This window comes from Malus sylvestris, chromosome 9, assembly GCF_916048215.2.
Source record: "Malus sylvestris chromosome 9, drMalSylv7.2, whole genome shotgun sequence".
Taxonomy (NCBI): Eukaryota; Viridiplantae; Streptophyta; class Magnoliopsida; order Rosales; family Rosaceae; genus Malus; species Malus sylvestris.
This window is the reverse complement of record NC_062268.1, coordinates 31,751,132-31,771,732: the sequence shown is the minus strand read 5'-3', so window position 1 is coordinate 31,771,732 and position 20,601 is coordinate 31,751,132. Positions and strand designations below refer to the sequence as shown.

General features: G+C 37.4%; 1 protein-coding gene and 1 long non-coding RNA gene across 5 annotated transcripts; one reads left to right on the top strand and one right to left on the bottom strand.

Annotated features, from left to right (window-relative positions):
- Positions 1–506: 506 nt before the first annotated feature.
- LOC126583756 (uncharacterized) lies at positions 507–1,039 on the bottom strand. Its single transcript, XR_007609820.1, has 2 exons — positions 947–1,039; positions 507–567 (listed from the first exon to the last, which is right to left on the bottom strand). It is a non-coding gene; the product is annotated as an uncharacterized LOC126583756 (long non-coding RNA).
- Positions 1,040–19,927, top strand: LOC126583755 (myosin-binding protein 2-like). Of its 4 annotated transcripts, none has more exons than XR_007609818.1 (5): positions 1,240–2,413; positions 2,492–2,632; positions 2,765–4,163; positions 4,985–5,047; positions 19,466–19,927. XR_007609818.1 is itself a non-coding variant. In XM_050248269.1 (4 exons), the coding sequence occupies exons 1-3, from the start codon at positions 1,261–1,263 to the stop codon at positions 4,138–4,140; spliced, it is 2,670 nt and encodes an 889-aa protein (XP_050104226.1). In that variant the 5' UTR covers positions 1,040–1,260; the 3' UTR covers positions 4,141–4,163; positions 4,985–5,188. The 4 variants fall into 4 exon arrangements, 2 of the variants coding, with proteins under 2 accessions (XP_050104226.1, XP_050104227.1); XR_007609819.1 differs by lacking the exon at positions 19,466–19,927 and adding an exon at positions 10,084–10,815; XM_050248269.1 differs by lacking the exon at positions 19,466–19,927 and having other exon boundaries at positions 1,040–2,413; positions 4,985–5,188.
- Positions 19,928–20,601: the final 674 nt, after the last annotated feature.

The following is a 20,601-nucleotide window of genomic DNA, read 5'->3' as shown; positions in this document are numbered from 1 at the left end:
TCTCAAACGTTTCACTTCTTGTCTTACACACTCATGTTTATTCATGTCCATTGATTTCTTTCATTTATTCAATTCAATAGTCCATTGATTCTCCTTAATTTATTCAAATCCAAAGTCAGGAATAATCATAAATGTCAAAAGAGAAAATATGAGAGTGCGGATATCACTCACCTTAAACATTTCAAGGAAGGTTTGGTTAGGTTCTTTGATTTACATTTCTTTATGTTTCTCAAAACCCAATAATGAACTTTTGAAAAGTTAAAGAAAACATATAGAGGCCCATGAGCAAAAGCAGATATTATACAACCACCTTTATTTATACAAAGGCTCTCATTCACTCTTCAAAAAGCCCCCAATTTGATCCAATTCCTTCCCTTTTTTCCACTCACTTTTTCTTTTTCCTTGTTAGCTTTTCCACCGTGCCTGTCACTGCTGAGTGTTGACAACCCATGTGTTCATCATTCCCTGCCTCTCGCTTTAATACCAAATATAAGAAGAATCCCAAGTAGCATTCATATGTATTTGATTAACAATTAATAAGTACAAATTAATTACATAATACTTGTTCTAAATTGCTCTTAGGGGTGGTTTGGGAGTGAGATGCTTAAAAAAAAAGCATCCATGAAAAAAAGCTGTGAGGGTTTTAGGTGTTTGGTAAACTGAAAAAAAAAAGCTTATTTTGGAAGTTGCTGTGAGAATAAGCTGAAATCAAAGGAAAAAGCTGAAGCTGCTATTTGCAGCTTTGGAAAACTGGCTTTTTTTCAAAGCACACGGAGCTACAGTGCTCCTTTAATGAAAAGACCCACTATCATAGTGCTTTTTTTTTTCCAAAAGCACTTTTACAAAAAAGTTTACCAAACACTCTGCTGATTTATTTCACAGCCGCTTATTCTCACAGCACAGCCGCTTATTCTCACAGCAGCTTTTTTTCAAAACACAGCAATACCAAACCAGCCCTTAGGATAGTGATCATCACTTTAAACTTGAGAGCTAAAATTTCAGGTGTAGATTCTACGGGTGCGTTTATATTGTATTTAACAGATGTTTCTAAAGATATTTCTCTTTTTAATGTTGAAGACAGATCCCTGCTCCGATCCCCCTTTGATACAGAAGAAAAATAACATATTTTTTACTGTAAACGAACTTACAACGGACCGGGAAGCAAGTCTGCTTCTCTTGCAACAGCTCAGTCTTCATTTTTCTGTCTAAACGTGAAAAGCATCTCTCTCTCTCTCTCTCTCTCTCTCGCTCTCTACATCCATGGCAACCAACAAGTTTGCAAGCATGTTGCACAGGAACACTCCCAAGTTGATTGTAATTCTAGTCTATGCTGTTCTTGAATGGATTTTGATAATACTCCTCCTCCTCAACTCTTTGCTCGGTTACTTGATCAACAAATATGCCAACTACTTCGGCCTGAAACCACCTTGTCCGTTGTGTACTCCTAGAATCGAAGGCGTCTTGGAACAAGGCAAGAGCTCAAACGACTCTTATACAGATGTTGTATGTCAGAGCCATGCCACTCAGATATCCAATATGTTTCACCGTCCTTGTTCTGAACCTTCTTGCGGTTCTTTGGAGTATGCGCGGAAAGGGAATTCAGCTGTAGAAGCTGTGGATGATGGAAACAATGGAGGTCAGTATCAAAGTGCAAATAAACCCGATAGCCTGTCAACTCACAGTGACAATGGCTATGAGTTGGAGACAACGAATGAAGAACATGAGGACGACAGAGTGGCAGACGAGCAACAACTTACATCGGATGTTTGCAGTTCTAGCTTCGGAGGCATTGCAGTGGAAGATTGTCCAAGGTCTAGATCAGTATTGCTATGTCAAGAAAATGATGCAGATGAAGATAACAAAGGAGGTTCTCTTGACATTGCGCGGTCAGATTCTAACAGCACGAAACTTGTCCATCGATCTTCCGATGCTAGTGCTACTAGCATTCAGTGTTGCTTTGAAGAAGATTACTCTCTTGAAATCATCCCCCTATCTTGCGAGAATGGTTTGATCTATGCTCACAATCATCGGTTGATTCCCGTTGAGTTGATCGATTTTTCAACTACAGTAGACCAAGTAACCCGCAATGTAAAAGAGGAGGAGGTGAGAGAGCATGATCATAAAGAGTTAAATTTCGCTTCTGAGTCAAACATCGGATCTGAACCTCAACTCTCCGGAGAAGCATCATTAGTACTTGTGGCAAACGAGAGTGCAGTTAACACAGGTAATGGAGAAGTCGAAAGCTTAGATATGTCCAGGGGTGTTACTGATAACTCTTCTGACGTAGACGCAGAAGAGGTAAAACAAGACTTGGTTCGCAAGCCATGTGACGAAGTTGTCACTGCTCCAGGAGCTCAAATATTATTTGTTCGAATTGAAGAACCCGATAAGAAAGAACGAAATGATCCACCAGGTACAGAAGATTGTAATTATTCATCAACTTTTTTCACTGTAAGTTTATTTTGCATTCTGATTTCTTAATTAACTGCAGCATCTGAAGAAGAAAGTATTTTTGCAAACACAGAAGAGTATGACCGTGCAAGTGATCACCCTCGGGCTCAAGAAGGTTCTTCTTCGCCGTGCTTTGAAATTCCCAATGTACCTGATACATTCTCGGCTCAGAGTGATTACGGTAAATCTCAAGATCATATCTTACCTCCACCTAGATACAAAAATTCGTTTGACGAAGGACATTTAGTACTGTAAGTAGTGTAATTCTTACATAAGAAAGAGCTGGATTTTATGGTAAATTTAATTTTGACAGGTACAAGGCATGCTGTAGCAGCTACACCGCAAGGAGAAACAAGTATGCCTGAAAAGGCTCAAGAACGAGAGGAAGAGGAGATTCCTGACTCACCAACATCTGTAAACAGTCTTTGTTCCTTGCACAAGAAACCAGATGATAAAATGGAGTCGGCAGTGGAAGAGTATTTGGATGGAAGTGCTGTGAGTGAGACAGAAGAGAGGGATCCTTTTACAACCATTGGACGGCTCAAAGAAGCGCTGACAGCTGAGCGCAAATCTCTAAGTTCTTTATACGCAGAACTAGAGGAAGAGAGGAGTGCGTCTGCAATTGCCGCCAACCAGACTATGGCTATGATAACAAGGCTTCAAGAAGAGAAGGCAGCAATGCAAATGGAGGCATTGCAATACCAGAGGATGATGGAAGAACAATCCGAGTACGACCAGGACGCCTTACAACTTCTGAATGATCTGATGAACAAGAAGGAGAAGGAAAAGCAAGAACTAGAGAGAGAATTGGAAATATATCAAAAGAAAGTCCAAGATTATGAGGAAAAAGAGAAGGCAAGGACCATGAGCAGAATTAAATATGGAAGTATAAGAAGTAGGAATTCTTCTGCTTCTTGCAGCCAGTCATGGGATAGTGATGCGCTATCGATTGATCTTAATGTTGAAGCGAGGGACGAAGAAAGTGGCTTCGGTGGTCATCAAGAAAGCAATGACAAAAACAATACCACAGACGATGCAGGTCTGAGTTTGGAAGATTTGGCTCTGGATTGTGTTAAAAATATGAGTGTTCTTGATGAATCACTAGCAGGATTCGAGGAAGAGAGGCTGTCCATTCTGGATCAGCTCAAAGCCTTGGAGGAGAAGCTAATCACATTGGGTGCAAATGAGGAATTCGCCGAGGACTTTAAGCTAGTTGAGCATTCCCCAACGTACAGCCTCAAATACTCCGAAGAGAATCATGATGTTAGCAGTCCAGAAGAAAATGGGATAGATAGACATCATCCCGAGGAAAAGACATTGGATTCCATGGCAAAGAGGCTTCTTCCACTTTTGGATGCAACTGACAATGAAAGCGAAGACGGGTTAACTCATGAAGAACACGTTGATCAATCAGAATCAATTGAAATAATGCAGAATTCAATTACCAATTTCGAATTGAATGATGGAAAAATAGCCATTGAAGAGGAGGTGGATCATGTATATGAGAGGCTACAAGCTCTTGAAGCAGACAGGGAGTTTCTCAAGCACTGCATGAGCTCCATGAAGAAGGGAGACAAAGGGGTGGATCTTCTCCAAGAGATTTTGCAACATCTGCGGGATCTGAGGGTTGTTGAACTCCGCGTCAAGAACATGAATGATCCCGAGGGCGATGAAGTTGCAGTTGAATGATACAAGGAGAATCCAGTTAAGAGGTAAAATTCAAACAAGTTTACAACTCAGCTTTATGATTTAGACACAACTATTACAATGCTGTAAACACAAACCACTCTTAACACACAACAAAAAGGGTGTGATATCCATACACCTCATTTTACTTCTCACACACCTTTTTAATTTTCGACCGTCGGATCGGATGAATTGAAGAAGATCAACGGACATAAATTATCAAATAGTGTATAAGAAGTAAAATGAGATGTGTGGATAGCACACCCCACAACAAAAAAGCATCATTGGCCACACCCACGCACACATACATATATATAACGGATCCGTGACAACATTTTTTCATATAACTTTTTACACTTGTTTTTGTGGAGCCCACTTTGTAATTATTCTAATATGAACCGTCTATCTTTTAGGTCTTCTATCAAATATCACGTCTACCAAAAATCACGTAAATCTAAACCGTATGACTGTTGGATTAAGGGTTTAGGGTTTCTTTGTAAAACCGTATTTGTCTTCTTTTTTTTCATTACAAATGAATGTCTTAATGATTATGATTTGTCTAATTTTTTTAAAGGATGTTCTATGCATGATGTTCTAAAATATACACGGTTCGGATCGTTAAACCACATTATGAAGTAGGCTCCATAAAAACGTGTGTTAAAAGTTGTGTAAAAAAAGTAGTGTCACAGATCTGCCATATATATATATATATACACGCACAAATGAAAGAAAAAGAGTTTAATACTCTAATCTACACCTCTCCATTTTGTTGGAACTATTGAGCTCCAACAAGATCGATCTAGAGAACTTTTGATGAATCTTAAATGTTCAATTTGTCTTATTTCAGATGGTACAAAGATGTTTTTATGCTTCTTCCGCTTCTAGATTACCTTCTCTCTTTGCAAAAAAGGTACGCAATAGATAAGGAACAAATTTGGTGGTATAATACATTTTCATATGTATATTTATGGTGAATTAACTAGTGAGATCTGTACGGAAGGATTAACACTATGTAATTACATGAAGCTTAAAAAACAACTTGAAAAACAAAGGGTCTTAGAAAAGAAAGAAGTAGGTGCTTTTTTGAACAATTTGATTTCAGGCCCACTACAAAATTATCTGCAAGAAAGCCTCATAAAAAGCATAAAAAACCCTATAGGGTAGAAGAAAATAACCATTATCCGAAAAACTCGAAGGACTTTATAAAGAAAAGATTTTATTTTAAAAGAAAAGGAATTAGTGGTAAAGAAAACCCTCTTGTTTGCTACAGGTGTGGAAAAATAGAGCACATGAGAAATGAGTGCAAAATGAAAGATAAGATTAATAATCTTAATCTAGAAAGTGATGGGGAAATAGCAGTTTTTGAAGACGAAGAACTATTTGAGTCGACAACTGAAAATAGTTGTTCTGATTAAGATGAAAATTCCAGTTGCAACTAACATCTTTGCGTAATAACTAAAGAAGAAAGTCTTATTCTAGACTTGTAGATAAAATAGAAGATTCTCCAAAAAAAAAAAAAACTTTAGAAAAATACTTGCATATGGCTAGAGAAAAACGGAAAGAAAAAACTTTCGAAAAGCAGCCACTCAACGCTTAAAGCTTCAAGACCATTATCAATAGGATAACTGAAATAATAAGAAAAAAGAACCTACTCTTACTGATTTGCATTCTGAAATAAATGCTACAAAAGTGGAATTAAGAGAACTTAAGGCGAGGGTTCAAATTCTATAACTATATCCACCATTTCCTGATGATATTTCAAGGAAAAACGAAATTGAAACCGAGTTTTAAGAGGTGTTGGGAGACTCACTGAAATTGATGATATTAATTTCATACAACAGAAAATTACAAATAAAGAAAAATTTATTTGTTCTCTGAAAGAGTAAATTCATTTTAAAAAAACTGAAAGACAACTTCTTACTGAAACAATTAAAAAGAAAGTTGAGTCAATACAAAAGGATTTCGAAAGACTAGTTTTTGCAGGTATTTCCAGTGCTTTTTTTGGATCGTAAAAGACACATTGTTGAGTTACCCAATGAGTCTGATTTTGAAGAAAAGAATATTCCAATAAAAGCTCGACACATTCAAATGAATAACAGGTTAATAAAAATATGTAAAAAAGAAATAATCGAGCTTCTTGAAAATAAGCTGATTCGCAAGAGCTAGTCATTAGAGTTGCTCAGGGTTTTATGTGGAGAAAGAGGCTCAACTGGAACGAGGAGCCCTCCGGTTAGTCCTAAATTTAAACCATTCGATAAAACTTTCAGATGGATAAGGTATCTCATTCCTAATAAGAAGAATTTGTTAGATTGACTAAGACCTAGTTTGGGAATGAGGTGCTTAAAAAAAAAGCACCCATGAAAAAAAGCTGTGAGGGTTTTAGGTGTTTGGTAAACTGAAAAAAATGGCTTATTTTAGAAGCTGCTGTGAGAATAAGCTGAAAAGACCCACTATCAGACTGTTTTTTTTTCCAAAAGCACTTTTACAAAAAAGTTTACCAAACACTCAGCTGATTTATTTCACAGCCGCTTATTCTCACAGCACAGCCGCTTATTCTCACAGCAGCTTTTTTTCAAAGCACAGCAATACCAAACCAGCCCTTAAGTCTAAGCTGTAACATTTTCAAAAGTCAATATGTAATCTGGTTATTGGAAAATTCAAATTGCTGAAAAGGATAAATATAAGACTGCTTTTAATTTACTGTTTGGAAATTACAAATAGAACGTAATGCTCTTCAGACTGAAGAATGCCCCTTCTGAGTTTCAACATATTATGAATGATATATTCAACTCTTAAACCACTTTTACCATTGATGACATTGATCCTTAGAACAACATTTAAACATTCAGTATTTTCTTGAAAATGGTTAAAACTGCATGTTTAGTGGTCTCAGACTCTCAGCTTGAAAGATGAAACTCTTTTAAAAAAAAGTTCGATTTTTGTCATAATATCCAGAAAACTTTAATTCTACCCCTTGATTGACGTTGCTTTTGCTGATAAATTTCCGGATGAAATTTCGGATAAAAAACAACTATAAAGATTCTCGGGAAGTCTTAACTATGTTGGCGAATTTTATAAGGATCTTGCCAAAGACAACAAACATCTCTTTTAGAGGTTGAAGAAAACCCTGTTACTTGGACAAATGAACATGGTTTTTACCTACATACCCTTTACTCAAAGATCTAATTAAGCTTGCCATTAGAAGAGAGTTTCACTACTTCTCTGTTCCCTAGTTGATATATCGACAACACACTGCCTACACCTAACAAACGCCTAAGCTCGGCTAAACAGTGGTACATCTCACTGACGACTTCCCCCACTTTAATGAGAAGTTCTTGCACCCATCATAGGATTGCTCTCGTCCGAACTCGCTTAACTTCAGAGTTCCGATGGAATTTGAAGTCAGTGAGTTCCCAAAAGGCCTCGTGCTAAATGGAGGTGGGCATGTACATATCAGGCACATCACCCCCTCTCCGTTGGTCAATGTATGATGTTACACATCTAATCTTGTTTAAATTTATAAATCAGAAGACAATATATGTATAAACATAATAAAATTAAGAATAACAATTGAAGCAAATAAATATAAAGTAACGGGATACTAAATACCTAAATTAAAAGAGATATAAGAAGAATAAAGCAAACCTATATTAATAATAGGGTAAATATCAGTTTACTACCCTCAAGTTTCGTGGTTTTCAACATTTGGTACATGAAGTTTTTTTTGTCCCAGAGTCATACCTAAAGTGTTAATTTTGGGACAATCTCATACATCCGTTAGTCAAACTGTTAACTCTTCCATTAACTGATGATGTGGCGCCCATGTGGACAATGACTAAGCACCACGTGTCATTAAATTTTTTTTTAAATATTAAAATAATTAATTAATTTAAAAAAAAATCCCAGAATGCCTTTGTCTTCCCCACCCGACACCCCGCCATCCCCTCCACTCCCTCCACGGCTCCACCCCTCCATCCTCTCCACCCCTCACCCACCGACACCCTTCCCCTTCCCTGATACCCACCCTACCACCAAGCCTTTTCTCCTTCCCCAAAAACCCAGCCCATTCCTTTCCCCTAAAAACCCGGGTGCCGCGATGGGGTTTGACGACTGTCCAGATTGGTACGACGGTTGAGAAATGGGGCGAAGGCAGTCCCCATCGCTGGCATCGGAAACTATGGAGGTTTAGGCGATACTTGGGATCTTCCCCAATTCCTCGATCCTGGAGCTCTGAGTTTGCCTCGTACTCACTTACCGTGCCAAATTTTCCTCCACAGGCTTCTCCTCCTCAACTTCAGTCTTCAAAACCCTAGCTCTGAGCGGTCGGACCCTTCCTCGTTTCCCTGCGACCTCAATTTCCTCAACATTCGCTCCTCTGCTATCTCTTTGCTTTCCTTCGCAACCTTACCTCTTCTTCCCCGACTCTCTGAAATCGGCACCGCAGTAACTTCTGTTGCGGTCGCCGCACGCCTAGGGTTCCGTCTCAACTAGCTCTCTTCATAGTCGGCGATCCTCACCTCGATGAAAGTGTACTCATCGATTTTGATTTCGTCGCCGTCGGTGAGATCCACGAGCGTATTTGGGGGGATATCCAACCCATTCAAAACCGTGCGGTTTGAGGAGTCGAGGTCTCGGATAACCCATTTGCCTGATTCAGATTCGATGGATAGGTGTTTGGAGGAAATGTCGGAGTATTTGATCGGGAGGTTGTTACCTCGAACAACGCGGTAGATTTCGACCTTGGATCCGGGTACGAATTCTAGGGTTTCGCCATTCCGTGGACCTTGAACCATAACTAGTTTGAGAGTTGAAGGCTCCATTTTTGGCAAAGAATAAATAAGGGAAAAAGTTTTTGAGTTTTGAAATGCTTTTTATAGTGAAGGAAGAGATCGCGAGCTCTAGGTCTCAGCCATAGGTGTTGAGGATCTCCACGGACAACGACCATCTCTGCACGCAGATTAAAGCTTTTCCAATGAGTGGATGGGGTGGAGTGGTGGAGGGTAGGGAAGAAGAAGGCGTTATGGTTTTTTTTTTAAATTTAATATTTAATTAATTTAAAAACAAATTAATAACACGTGGCACCCAATCATTGTCCACATGGGTGCCACGTCATCAGTTAATGGAAGAGTTAACAGTTTTACTAACAGATGTATGAGAGTGTCCCAAAATTAACACTTTAGGTATGACTCTATGACGAAAAAAACTTCATGTACCAAATGTTGAAAACTACGAAACTTGAGGGTAGTAAACTGATATTTATCCTTAATAATATCTCCAAACAAAGTGGTTGTTGCAAAAGGGCAAAAGCACACTCACACTTTAATTGATTTGCACTCTTAAACTCTAGACTAGAGTTTTTATAATCGGACTTGGATCCTCTCCTGAGCCCAAGGAGAGGATCCTCCTGACCAAAGGACGTGGACCGTTTGATGAAAATCCAATGATTATAATTATTATAACTTTAAAGAGACCCTCTTATTTGTAGTCGTTGAATTTTCATCCAATGGCCCAAGACCTTTGGTCAGGAGGATCCTCTCCTTGGGCTCAAGAGAGGATCCAAGTTCTTTATAATCAAAAGAAAAGCTTGTTTAGAACTGAGTAGCTAGGCTCCTTTTATAGCAAAACTAAAAAATAAGACGACAAAGTAGGAAACTACCAGGTGTTGGTAAAGTAGAGAGTCACCATAAAGCAGACTTGCACAATGGGCGGTATCTTCACTTTATGCAGCATATCTGACTCAGCTTCATATGAGTGAACAACAAAAGAAAAAACTCTTAAATATAACATCAACTCAACACACATGGCTATAGGAAAATTAGTCAATTGTTCAAAAGCTGAATAATTCTTTACTTTTCTTGATATCAGACAACATTTCATGCTTTTAACAAATATTCTTATTTTTTTTCTTTTCATTAGAAAAGCATTACATGCTTTTTTGCTTTGTAGAATGGACAGGAGAATTCCAAAACAGTCATCACCATTATCATCTGCCAAGTCTTCATCCATTTTTTCTTAAGAAGACATGCACACTGATTTCACATCCCAGCCTGGCCCCCCACCACATCCTAGGCCGGGATGTGACAATTTGGTATCAGAGTCAATTCCTGGTCAGAAGTGTGCTTACGAGGACGTCGGGCCCCTAAGGAGAGTGGATTGTAAGATCCCACATCGCCCAGGGGTGAGGATCCTGTAAGCCTTATATATATATTCTCATCTCTACCTAGCACGAGGCTTTTTGTGAGCTCACTGGCTTCGGGTCTCATTGGAACTCCGAAGTTAAGCGAGTTTGGGCGAGAGCAATCCCATGATGGGTGACCCACTAGGAAGTTCTCGTGTGAGTTTCCAAAAATAAAACCGTGAGGGCATGGCAGGGGCCCAAAGCAGACAATATCGTGCTATGGAGGGCCCGGACTGGGATGTGACAACTGATGTCATTTCTTTGTCCATGTCATCAAAGTCAAGAAGTTTTAAGACCTTCCTTTTTATGTCTGCTTTTGAAGAGGATGAGCTAGATTGCTCAACTAAAGACTTAAGTTTTTCAGCCTTTAAGAGAGAATTGGAAGCTAGGAGAGAAGATCAATCTTCACGAGTTCTTTCATTCGTGATTCTTCTGACCTGTCTAAGTTAAACTTGTCCCACAAGCGCATATAAATCTGTCTTTCTAGTTGAGGAATATAATTCCAAGTGTCCTTATCATCTTCATCAAAATTATAGAAACCATTTCAGGATCCAAAGGAGTTCATAGATCATTATGAACCATAAAAATATTTTCCTTGTTTTGAGATAATCAAAATTGGCTTGCCCTGAACGTTTTAAAAATGATTCGTGGATAAATTGAGGAAAATATTCTACATTGGTCCCAAAATAAGAAAACCAGGTTCTCTTTCAGAGTACAAAGGCAAAATTGAATAAACCATGTGTGGTAGTATTAGATACTTTGAAAACCTAAGACCATTTCCCATGCCTTTTGATAATCCCAAGAGTTATACCCCCAAGGGCTAATTTCAGGACTGAAGAGAAGACGCATAGAGTTGGCTGTATTTCCCCATTCTTCTCTAAGTGATTATTTTCAGGATCAGGATTTTAGAAAACGTTGTCATATTATTGGGTTCACTTATATAGCAACACAATACATCTACTGATTCTGTTTCAATCAATATTCTTTTATACCAATATCTTGGCTTTAAGTGGGGTCGCACATGATCTTTATGATATTTTTCAGCCACTCTTCTAGGAGTTTTCAAGCAATTAGAGTCCTTTATATTCATCAGAGGAATAACATTTATCCATTGAAACAGATTATTTGCAATAGCCTTCTCCCTTCCTTTATTATAAGAGATAGCAGTAGACAGAATGTTTAGATTTGCCTCGGAGGAAGAACTATTCTTTAAGAGAGAAGCAGAGCTTCCCTTGTAAGGAACGAGTTCTCGATCCTTTTGTCTGGAGTTGACCCTACCAAAATTCACGAGTAAAGAAATCAAGCAAAGAATTGATTTCACCCTAAATATATTCAATATCAAAAGCAAAAGCAGATAAAATTACATCTAGCAAAGAATTGCTTAAAGGTCAGGTTTTTAACATCTTTAAGTAAAATATCTTTGACGGCCTCGCAATCCACCCTAATCAGGAATCTTTTATTAAGAAGATCACTTTCTAATTTAAGTGACTACATGAGCTATAGATAAAAGTTCTTTCTTAACAACACTAATTTTTTTAGGCTAGTTTCTAGAAACTTGATGTAAAACGAATCAACTATTCTTTACCCTCCTGAGTTCTTTGCTTCATGACTCCACCTTACCCATCATCAGAAGCATCTGTTTCAATAACCTTAAAGGCTTATGGGTTGGCTAAGGCTAGACGTGGTCTGCAAGAATACTGATTGAAACGGAAACAGTAGACGTACTGCATTGATATAGAAGTGAAACTAATAATATGATAACTCTTTTCAAAATCCTAATCCTGAAGTGATCACTCTTGAAGAATAGGTAATAGCCCCGACTCTATGTGTCTTCTCTCTAGGCCTGAAATTAGGCATCGAGGAATAACTTTTGGGATTATCAAAATGCATGGGACATTTTCATATATTTTCAAGATGTCTGATACTCCCAGACGTGATTTATTCACTTTCGCCTTCATACTCTGAATGAGCTGCCAAATTGGTTTAAGACCTAGTTTCTTATCCGTGGACCGAATGCAGAATATCTTCATCAACCAATCCATGAATCACTTTTAGAAAAGTTCAGGCAAGTTATCCTGGAAAAAAAAAAAAGGAAACTATTTTATGGTTCATGATGATTTATGAACTCCCTTGAATCCTGAAATGGTCCTATGTTATTTGATGAAAATGATGATGACGCTTGGAGTTATATTCCTAAACTAGAAAAACGGATTTATGTGCGTTGATGAGACAAGTTTAACTTGGATACTTGAAGCCTCATTCTTTTCAAGCTAGAAGAATCAAAATGAAAGAACTTGTGAAGATGGATATTCTCTCCTGGCTTCCAATTGTCTCTTAAATTAAGGCTGAAAAAATTAAGTCTTTAATTGAGGAATCTAGCACATCCTCTTCAAAAGCAGACCTGAAAAAGAAAGCCTTACAACTTCTTGACCTCGATGACATGGGTGAAGAAATGATATCAACATCCACGTCTTCTCAGAAACATATGGTTGAAGACTTGCAGATGATAATGAAGATGACTGTTATGGGATTCTCCTATCCATTCCACAAAGCAAAAAAGCATGAAATGCTTTTCTAATGAAAGATAGAAGATAAGAATATTTGTTAAAAACATGAAATGCTGTCTGATATTAAGATAAGTAAAGAATTATTCTACTTTTGAATAATTGGCTACTTTTCCTGTAGCCATGTGTGTTGGTTTGTTGATTTATTTAAGAGTCTTTTCTTTTTATGTCCATCTATGTGAAGCTAAGTCAAATTTACTGCATAAAGTAAAGATGCCGTCTATTGTGTAAGGCTACCTAATGGTGACCCTCTACTTTAGCAACGCCCGAAGTTTCCTACCATGTAAGGCTATAAAATGAGCCTAGTTGCTCAGTTGTAAACAAACTTTTCCTCAGATTGTAAAAACTCTAATCTAAAGTGTGAGAGTGCAAATCAGTTTAACTGTGAGGGTGCTTCCGTTCTTTTGTAGCAACCATATGTGTTTGAAGATATTATTAATGTAAGTTTGCTTTATTATTAGCATAGCCAAAACTTGTTATATAAAGATTTCTTAGTCTAGCTTTAGTTAAAATTTCCTATTAGATCAAGATTCTCTGCAAGAACTTCTTACTAAGGTGATGGGAAGTCGTCAATAAGCTGTAACACCATTTAATTGAGGTAGGGGTTTATTAGGATAGGCAGTGGTGCTGTCAATACATCACCTAGGAAATAGAGAAGTAGAGAAACTCTCTTCTAATGACAAGTTTAATTAGATCTTTGAGTAAAGGGCATGTAGGTAGCAATATTGGTTCTCATAACAATGGTAGCTCAAGAACTATGAAGGTCAATAATATTGAAAAAGTAACAATATATAATATTGAAAAACTGTCACGAATGCTAGTGCAGATTTTCAATTGCTTTCCCAAAATCAACTGGATCAACATCAACATATGTGAAATGGTCATAACTATTTGCATATTGGTCTGATTCAAGTAGCGGTAAAACCGTTAACAAGAACAAGATTAGATACTTCTATCCTACTCTATTAAGAGATATACGACACAACAACTTTGTCGATTCCATGTTAGGAATGATAGAGTCATCCCTTAGTGAAGGATCAATCTATTTTAATTGTTTACTAATTTTTTGTGCCGTTATCCAACCCCAGAGTCTTAAAGACTCACCCTAAGTGTCAATACGCAAGGGAATGATATGAAAGCAGGATCACAAAATTTAGCTATGACTTATAGGATTTCATAAAATGAGGGGTAAATTACATTTTACCCCCTCAGGTTTTGGGGCTATTGCAACTTCATACACCTTTAAAATATTTCAATTTCATACATTATTTATCATTTTATTGCAATTATATACATCCGTTAGTCAAACCGTTAATTGATAGCATGACAAATATAAAATTAATATATTTTGGTGATGTGGCGAACCAAAATAATTAAATATTAAAAAAATTAAAAATTAACATTCCCTTGTTTCTTCAACTACCCTCTCTGTATCTCCATCTTTCCACTTTGCATCTCCACCTTCCATGGAAACACCTTCAAATCCCTCCTACGTCCAAACCCCACAATCCCTCTAGCATTTAGCACCATGAAATTTCCATTTCTTAACAAATCCCACACACCCAATTTATCACTCTCACCCCCCCTTGAAAACTCGTTAGCAGTGTGGTTTGAAAGAACATCGGTGGTGCAGTTTGAAGGATGTACGGCTTAGTTTGTCGACATGGCAGAGATGCCGAGAGACGAAGGATTTTGGGTTTTGGATTGAATCTGAGGTTGCAGGAGTTGGGCATTAATGGCATCTCGCCGGATCTAAGTTGTGAGGGAAGAGATTTTTGAGATGGGTTTCGAGACGGATTTTCGAAATGGGTTTCGAGAATGCAGATGACGTTCTGGATTCTGAGATGAAGGTGACGACGATGGGATGGAGGAGGAAGCGGGCAGGGGCCTTGGACGAGAGCGAGGAAACGCCGGCGGGGGAGGTGGGGGTGGGGTGGGATGAGGTGTTTGGGTTGCAGGGAAGGGGAAGGGCTCGGGGAAGAAGATAGTTTTTTTAAAATTTTTTTTTAATAGGGTAAATTATTATAATATTTTAAAAGCATGAGAAAATTTTATTTTATTTTTAAATAGGGTAAATTATTATAATATTTTAAAAGCATAAGAAATTTTTTTTTTTTGCCACGTAGCATAAATTTGGCAGCCACGTCAGCACAAATATGGCAGCCACATCAGCTCTTAACGGACCAATGGATGGAAAATGTAACATATGTATTATATTGAAATAAAATAGTACGTGAAGTATGAAAGTGAAATGTTTTGAAGATGTTGTATGAGGTTGAAATAAATCCCAAACATGAGGTGGTAAAGTGTAATTTACCCTAAAATGAGATAAAGTCCATTGTGCGTAAAGCAAAAATTATGGATTGTAAGGGTGTTGACCCTAGAAACTACCAAGCCTACGTGGCGCGCAGGCCGATTAATTAATAAGCTAACTACGTCATTCGGTGAATGCGGGGCGTGCCAACTCGTCGGCCGAGCTCGGCCAAGGAGTAAATTTTGTTGATGTTGCGTTGGGTGCACGGCTGACTTTTGCGTCTTGCGATTGCGGCCGAGAAAGGAACACGTCTCGGCCTCTTGGGCTCTCGAACCTGAAGACAAGGTTACTATTCTTACGAAGTTCAATATCAAATTCGACTTTCAATGTGCCGAATGTAATAACTGTAACACCTCACTTTGCCGAGAAGGCTGATGAGATGACCTCGACCAATAAGGATTCAGAAATACTTCTCGACCGAGACTTGGATAGGTAATCAACCGTCCTCGCCGCAGTGCTGTTGATGCCAACGGAAGATGCTGCGAAACCGGCTGATTCTACGGTGACAGAGCTATCTATGACGACTTAAGATATCACCGGTTGCTTTCACAGTGCTGTTGATGCCAACGGAAGATGTGTCAGCGAAAAGAGAAAATAAAAAATCTCAAAGTTGTTGAGAGAGTTTACGCAGGGCAGTTTTGTGTGTTGAATTGGGGGTCCTTTTCCATTGTTTGTAGCCTTGTATTTATAGGAACGAGCATGCCTGACGTGGCTTGATCTTCAAAGAATTGTATTTGATATGTGGCGTGGTTTGCATGTGCAGATTAAACTCCCATCAGCCCTTATCTCAAATTGGATCATTACCAATTTAAAAAGACCATGAAAAAGCATCCATGTTTGACGGGATCAAACAAATATAATCGCATGAGGTCATCAAGCAGTTATCCAACCAAATAAAACTTTGTTTAATTCAAAATCTCCACATCCTTATTGGTCCTTGGTCGTAGGATTTGATGGAGTCAGCCAACCAATTTGCATATATTAGCATATATTTTTATGCTAATAATTATCCCATCTAGGATATGAGAGGCTCCATTATCAGAGATTTCATCTTGGCATCCCACGCATAGAAGAAAACCATGCATCTTGACAATTCTAATCACACCCATCATGTTATCCCAATCTGATAACAAGAATTCCATGCCCACTTAAACTGTACTGCTTGCTTGAAAATATAATAAGAATATGCCAAGAGTAATTAATATTAACGGATAAATATTACGATAAAAATCATACTACTATCCTTTAAAATTGCTTACCCAACGGCCTCGATTACTTGGGCCGATGGTGTAAAATCAGGTCCAAACATTGCCCCCCAGTTTCCTTGAGCTACGGCCCGTAAGCCGAACGGTTAAGGAAATTAGTCATTTGTGCCCAGCTCGGCGATTTCCCCAGTATTTGTTATTGACCAACCCTCTTGGCTAACATATATCGGCAAAAAGTTGGCCGAGGAACATCATCGCTGGCCGAGGTTTATTATTGAGTGGCCGAGGATCATTAGCCATATGCTTAGTGGTCGAGGGACTCATCGTTGGCCGAGGTCTTAGAGTGGCCGAAGACCAACACCATTAGCTATACATATATATATATACAAAATCAAATCTTGGCCTTGGAATAATGTTGTCGGCCATGCAAATTTTTATCACTTTTTTTTTTTTTTTTTACATATATATATATATATATATGTTTTGACCGAGGCTTTGTTTCGTAATGGGGCCGAGACCGAGGCTTTTGTAAGCAAAGTTCACAAATAAATGCATTCGGCCAAAATAATCAAACAAGTGTATTCGACCAAAATTTTTTATTCGGCCAGAAATGTTGTTGCCCCCTTATTTTCTTATGCATCGGCTTGCATAGCCGTATGTTTAAGAAAATAATATATATATATATATATATTTAACAAACGAAAAGAAAAGTGGCCGAACCATAGTTAGGAGGAGGCCAACGATGCTTTATTCCAAGTCGAGATCTTGTAATAACAAAATCTTCACATTGATTTCGCTCTAGGCCGAATAAAGATTTTCCTCCAAATATTTTCGACTTGGCGAAATATTTTCTATCATCGGCTGCCAAATGTATTGAACAATTACTATGCCCCCCGGGCATAATAATTTCGGCTTTTAATTCAAACATCTTAGCCAAATGAGATTTCTCCATATCGGCTTTATCGCCAATAATCATATCAATTGTCGTAGTTTCTTGGGCTAAGCCAATGTTGCGGCCTTGTTCGTCATTGGAGCACTCCTCTGACGAATCATTTTCTGAGTCAATTTGTGGCTCAACAACTTGAACATTTTCTTCTAGGCCTACCACACTTCCAGTCTCGACCGAAAAAATAGGTGGCCTTTGTTCTTCGGCTAAATTAACAATTTTCTTAGGCCGAATATTGGTTGTGGCCGGAGTGGAAATTTGCCCCCCGGCCTCTTGCCTTTCAGAAATTCTTCCCAATCTCTCGAGAAGTTGTTTTTGCTTCTTTAACAGGCGATGACACTCATCCCTTGAAGCCTGATCGAGATAGATCATGTGAACTTCGTAGTTTTAGCACTGGGTCCCACTGGGCGTGCCAAAATGTTGACCCTAGAAACTACCAAGCCTACGTGGTGCGCAGGCCGAGAAAATTATTATAATATTTTAAAAGCATGAGAAAATTTTATTTTATTTTTAAATAGGGTAAATTATTATAATATTTTAAAAGCATAAGAAATTATTTTTTTTGCCACGTAGCATAAATTTGGCAGCCACGTCAGCACAAATGTGGCAGCCACATCAGCTCTTAACGGACCAATGGATGGAAAATGTAACATATGTATTATATTGAAATAAAATAGTACGTGAAGTATGAAAATGAAATGTTTTGAAGATGTTGTATGAGGTTGAAATAAATCCCAAACATGAGGTGGTAAAGTGTAATTTACCCTAAAATGAGATGAAGTCCATTGTGCGTAAAGCAAAAATTATGGATTGTAAGGGAAAAACCACTTTGTTCCAAGTTAACATAAGAAAAGCCCATACAATGATACCTAAAATGATTAGGTGGAATGATGTTACTCTACATGAAAGATGGAGACTGCAAGATGCAGCTCCACCTCAACTAATTCAAAAGAGATAACTTAGTCGTATAAATCAATACGAAGATGAAGATGTAGAAATACAATTCTCCACTGATAAATTGGCTACATTAAGCATTGGTCGTCGATTAAGTGTTGATTCTTTAAATGCACCAAGACTTTTTCTTTTTCGAACAAATTTATTCAAATGGTCAACATCAAGATCAAACTTTTAGTGAACCTGATAAAGAATTTATCAAGTTAGACTATCTTAACGAAGAAAATGCTTCAAAAAGAGGAGTAGTTCGAAGAAGAAAAAAATCAAAAAAGCAAGCTTTCTTAAAGAAAACCCATTTTCAGTTCATGAAAGGAAAAGAGTTTGATACAAGGTTTTTTAGTTGGCATAAATGGTGTGCCAAAAAATTGAAGTTCCTTGAATATACTGAATGTATAAGTGTCATTGAAAATCCATTTAGAACTTATATCACTAAGGAAGGAAAAGAAGAAAAGGCAATTCACTCTCCAGAAAAGGCCATTGAAGTAATAAAAAAGGAAGCATTGCCTCTCTGTTTAAGGAAGTACCTGAAAAAACTCAGCATAGTCAATCGACTACCACCACTTCCTTGTACAATGGAGTTTCAGTTGTTATACAGCAAACATATTCCTTCAGTCTTTAGGCAAACAGACATCCAGAATTGAAAATTTGTTTCAACCAAATGGCCTCTACTTGATTAAAAAAATTGAGAGCCTAGGACATCGACTTGGACAGAGGCAGCATCTAGTTCTTCTAATAGTAAGAACATAGATAACAAGCCCAGTCAAGTCATGTTTAAACCGACATTGCTTCCCGAACTAAAAATTACAAGTTAGTAAAAACTTTGACTGGAGACGATGAGTTCGTAGATGCCTTAGCCAAGAGGTTAAATTCTATCAAAATCTCTTTTAAAGACCCTAAAGTTGCAGTAATTAATCAGCTGACCTCAAAGATTTAGAGGAACAATTCACTAAAACAAGTCCTGAATTAGGACTGAATAAAATAAAATTTGGAAAAAAGATTCAGAGAACAGCCCCAGCAAAAAATTATTAACATATGTGTGAGATAGTCCTAACCAGTAGTAAAATTCGTTTTACTCCGATTAGGGTTTACGATAAACAAGCACATGCATGCATTTTGTCACATTACAGAAATTAAGATGCTAAAACAAAATCTGTTTGATGATTGCAGATTGCTCTAATGGTGATGAGGAAGACCACAGAAACATATACATACGTGTGATCAAGAATTTGTTTAAACGCTTGTTGTGGACAGAAATTACGGAATTAATCAATCAAGGGGAGCATCTCTTAAAGGAGAGGAGTGATTCCTTCTTGTGTTTGTTCCACTTGAACTAAGCATGGCATAAACATGCCCTAAATTTTGCAGTGACTCCTCGTTACTGCAGAACGCAGATACATATACATCACCTAGCACTAGCACAGGTGAATGGTGAAAAGTGAATGGTGAAAGGTGAATGATGAATGGTGAAGAGGGGCATAATATTCTGAGATTGTTAATTTCTAGTATATATGTTTATTATTTTTGCTTCTTTTGGATTGGGAAGGAGATGTAACTAGTTTTTTTTTCTGTTCTTTTTTATTTTTTTTATTTTTTTTCAATTCCCAAGAAAAAAAAGAAATTTATTTTGAAGTGAGAAATTCATTAACTGGAAAAACAAATATTTAAAAACCAAAACCAAAATCAAAATCAGGATAGTTATTAGATGGTGTTATTAAGAGGAAATCTTTGATTACTTGGGGGTTGTTTGGTATTTAAGTTGAAATCAATTTATAGTTTTAGAAGATGATGAATGTAGCTAAATTACTTAATACTCGTTGGTTTGAAAAACAAAACAAAAAAAAAATATCGATTCACAATACTACAATATTAGCTTTAGGTGTCGGATGATGGTGGCGGTTTAATACGTCATTATGTCGAATAAAAGATATTCGACATATCATTCAGTTAGAGTCGGATAACAATGAAATCCTGTCGGTTATATCCGACATAAATTCTTGACGTATATATTTTTAAATATTTTTAACATATTTCAGCGGTTTTTAAGTTAATGGTGGTGGTTATAACCGACAGGAATTGACTATTTTATTATTTTAGTTTCTGACAGTTATTATTTTAGTATTCTGCCAGTTATAACTGACAAGAATTGACTATTTTATTATTTTCAAATGTTATATTGGTTAAAAATAAATAAACACATGGTTTAAATATTTTTTTTTTCACTCATGGCCTTGTCGGATATAACCAACATGAACAAAGCAAAATTTTGGGCGGCCACCAGAATAATCTCTGAATGTTTTTTTTTT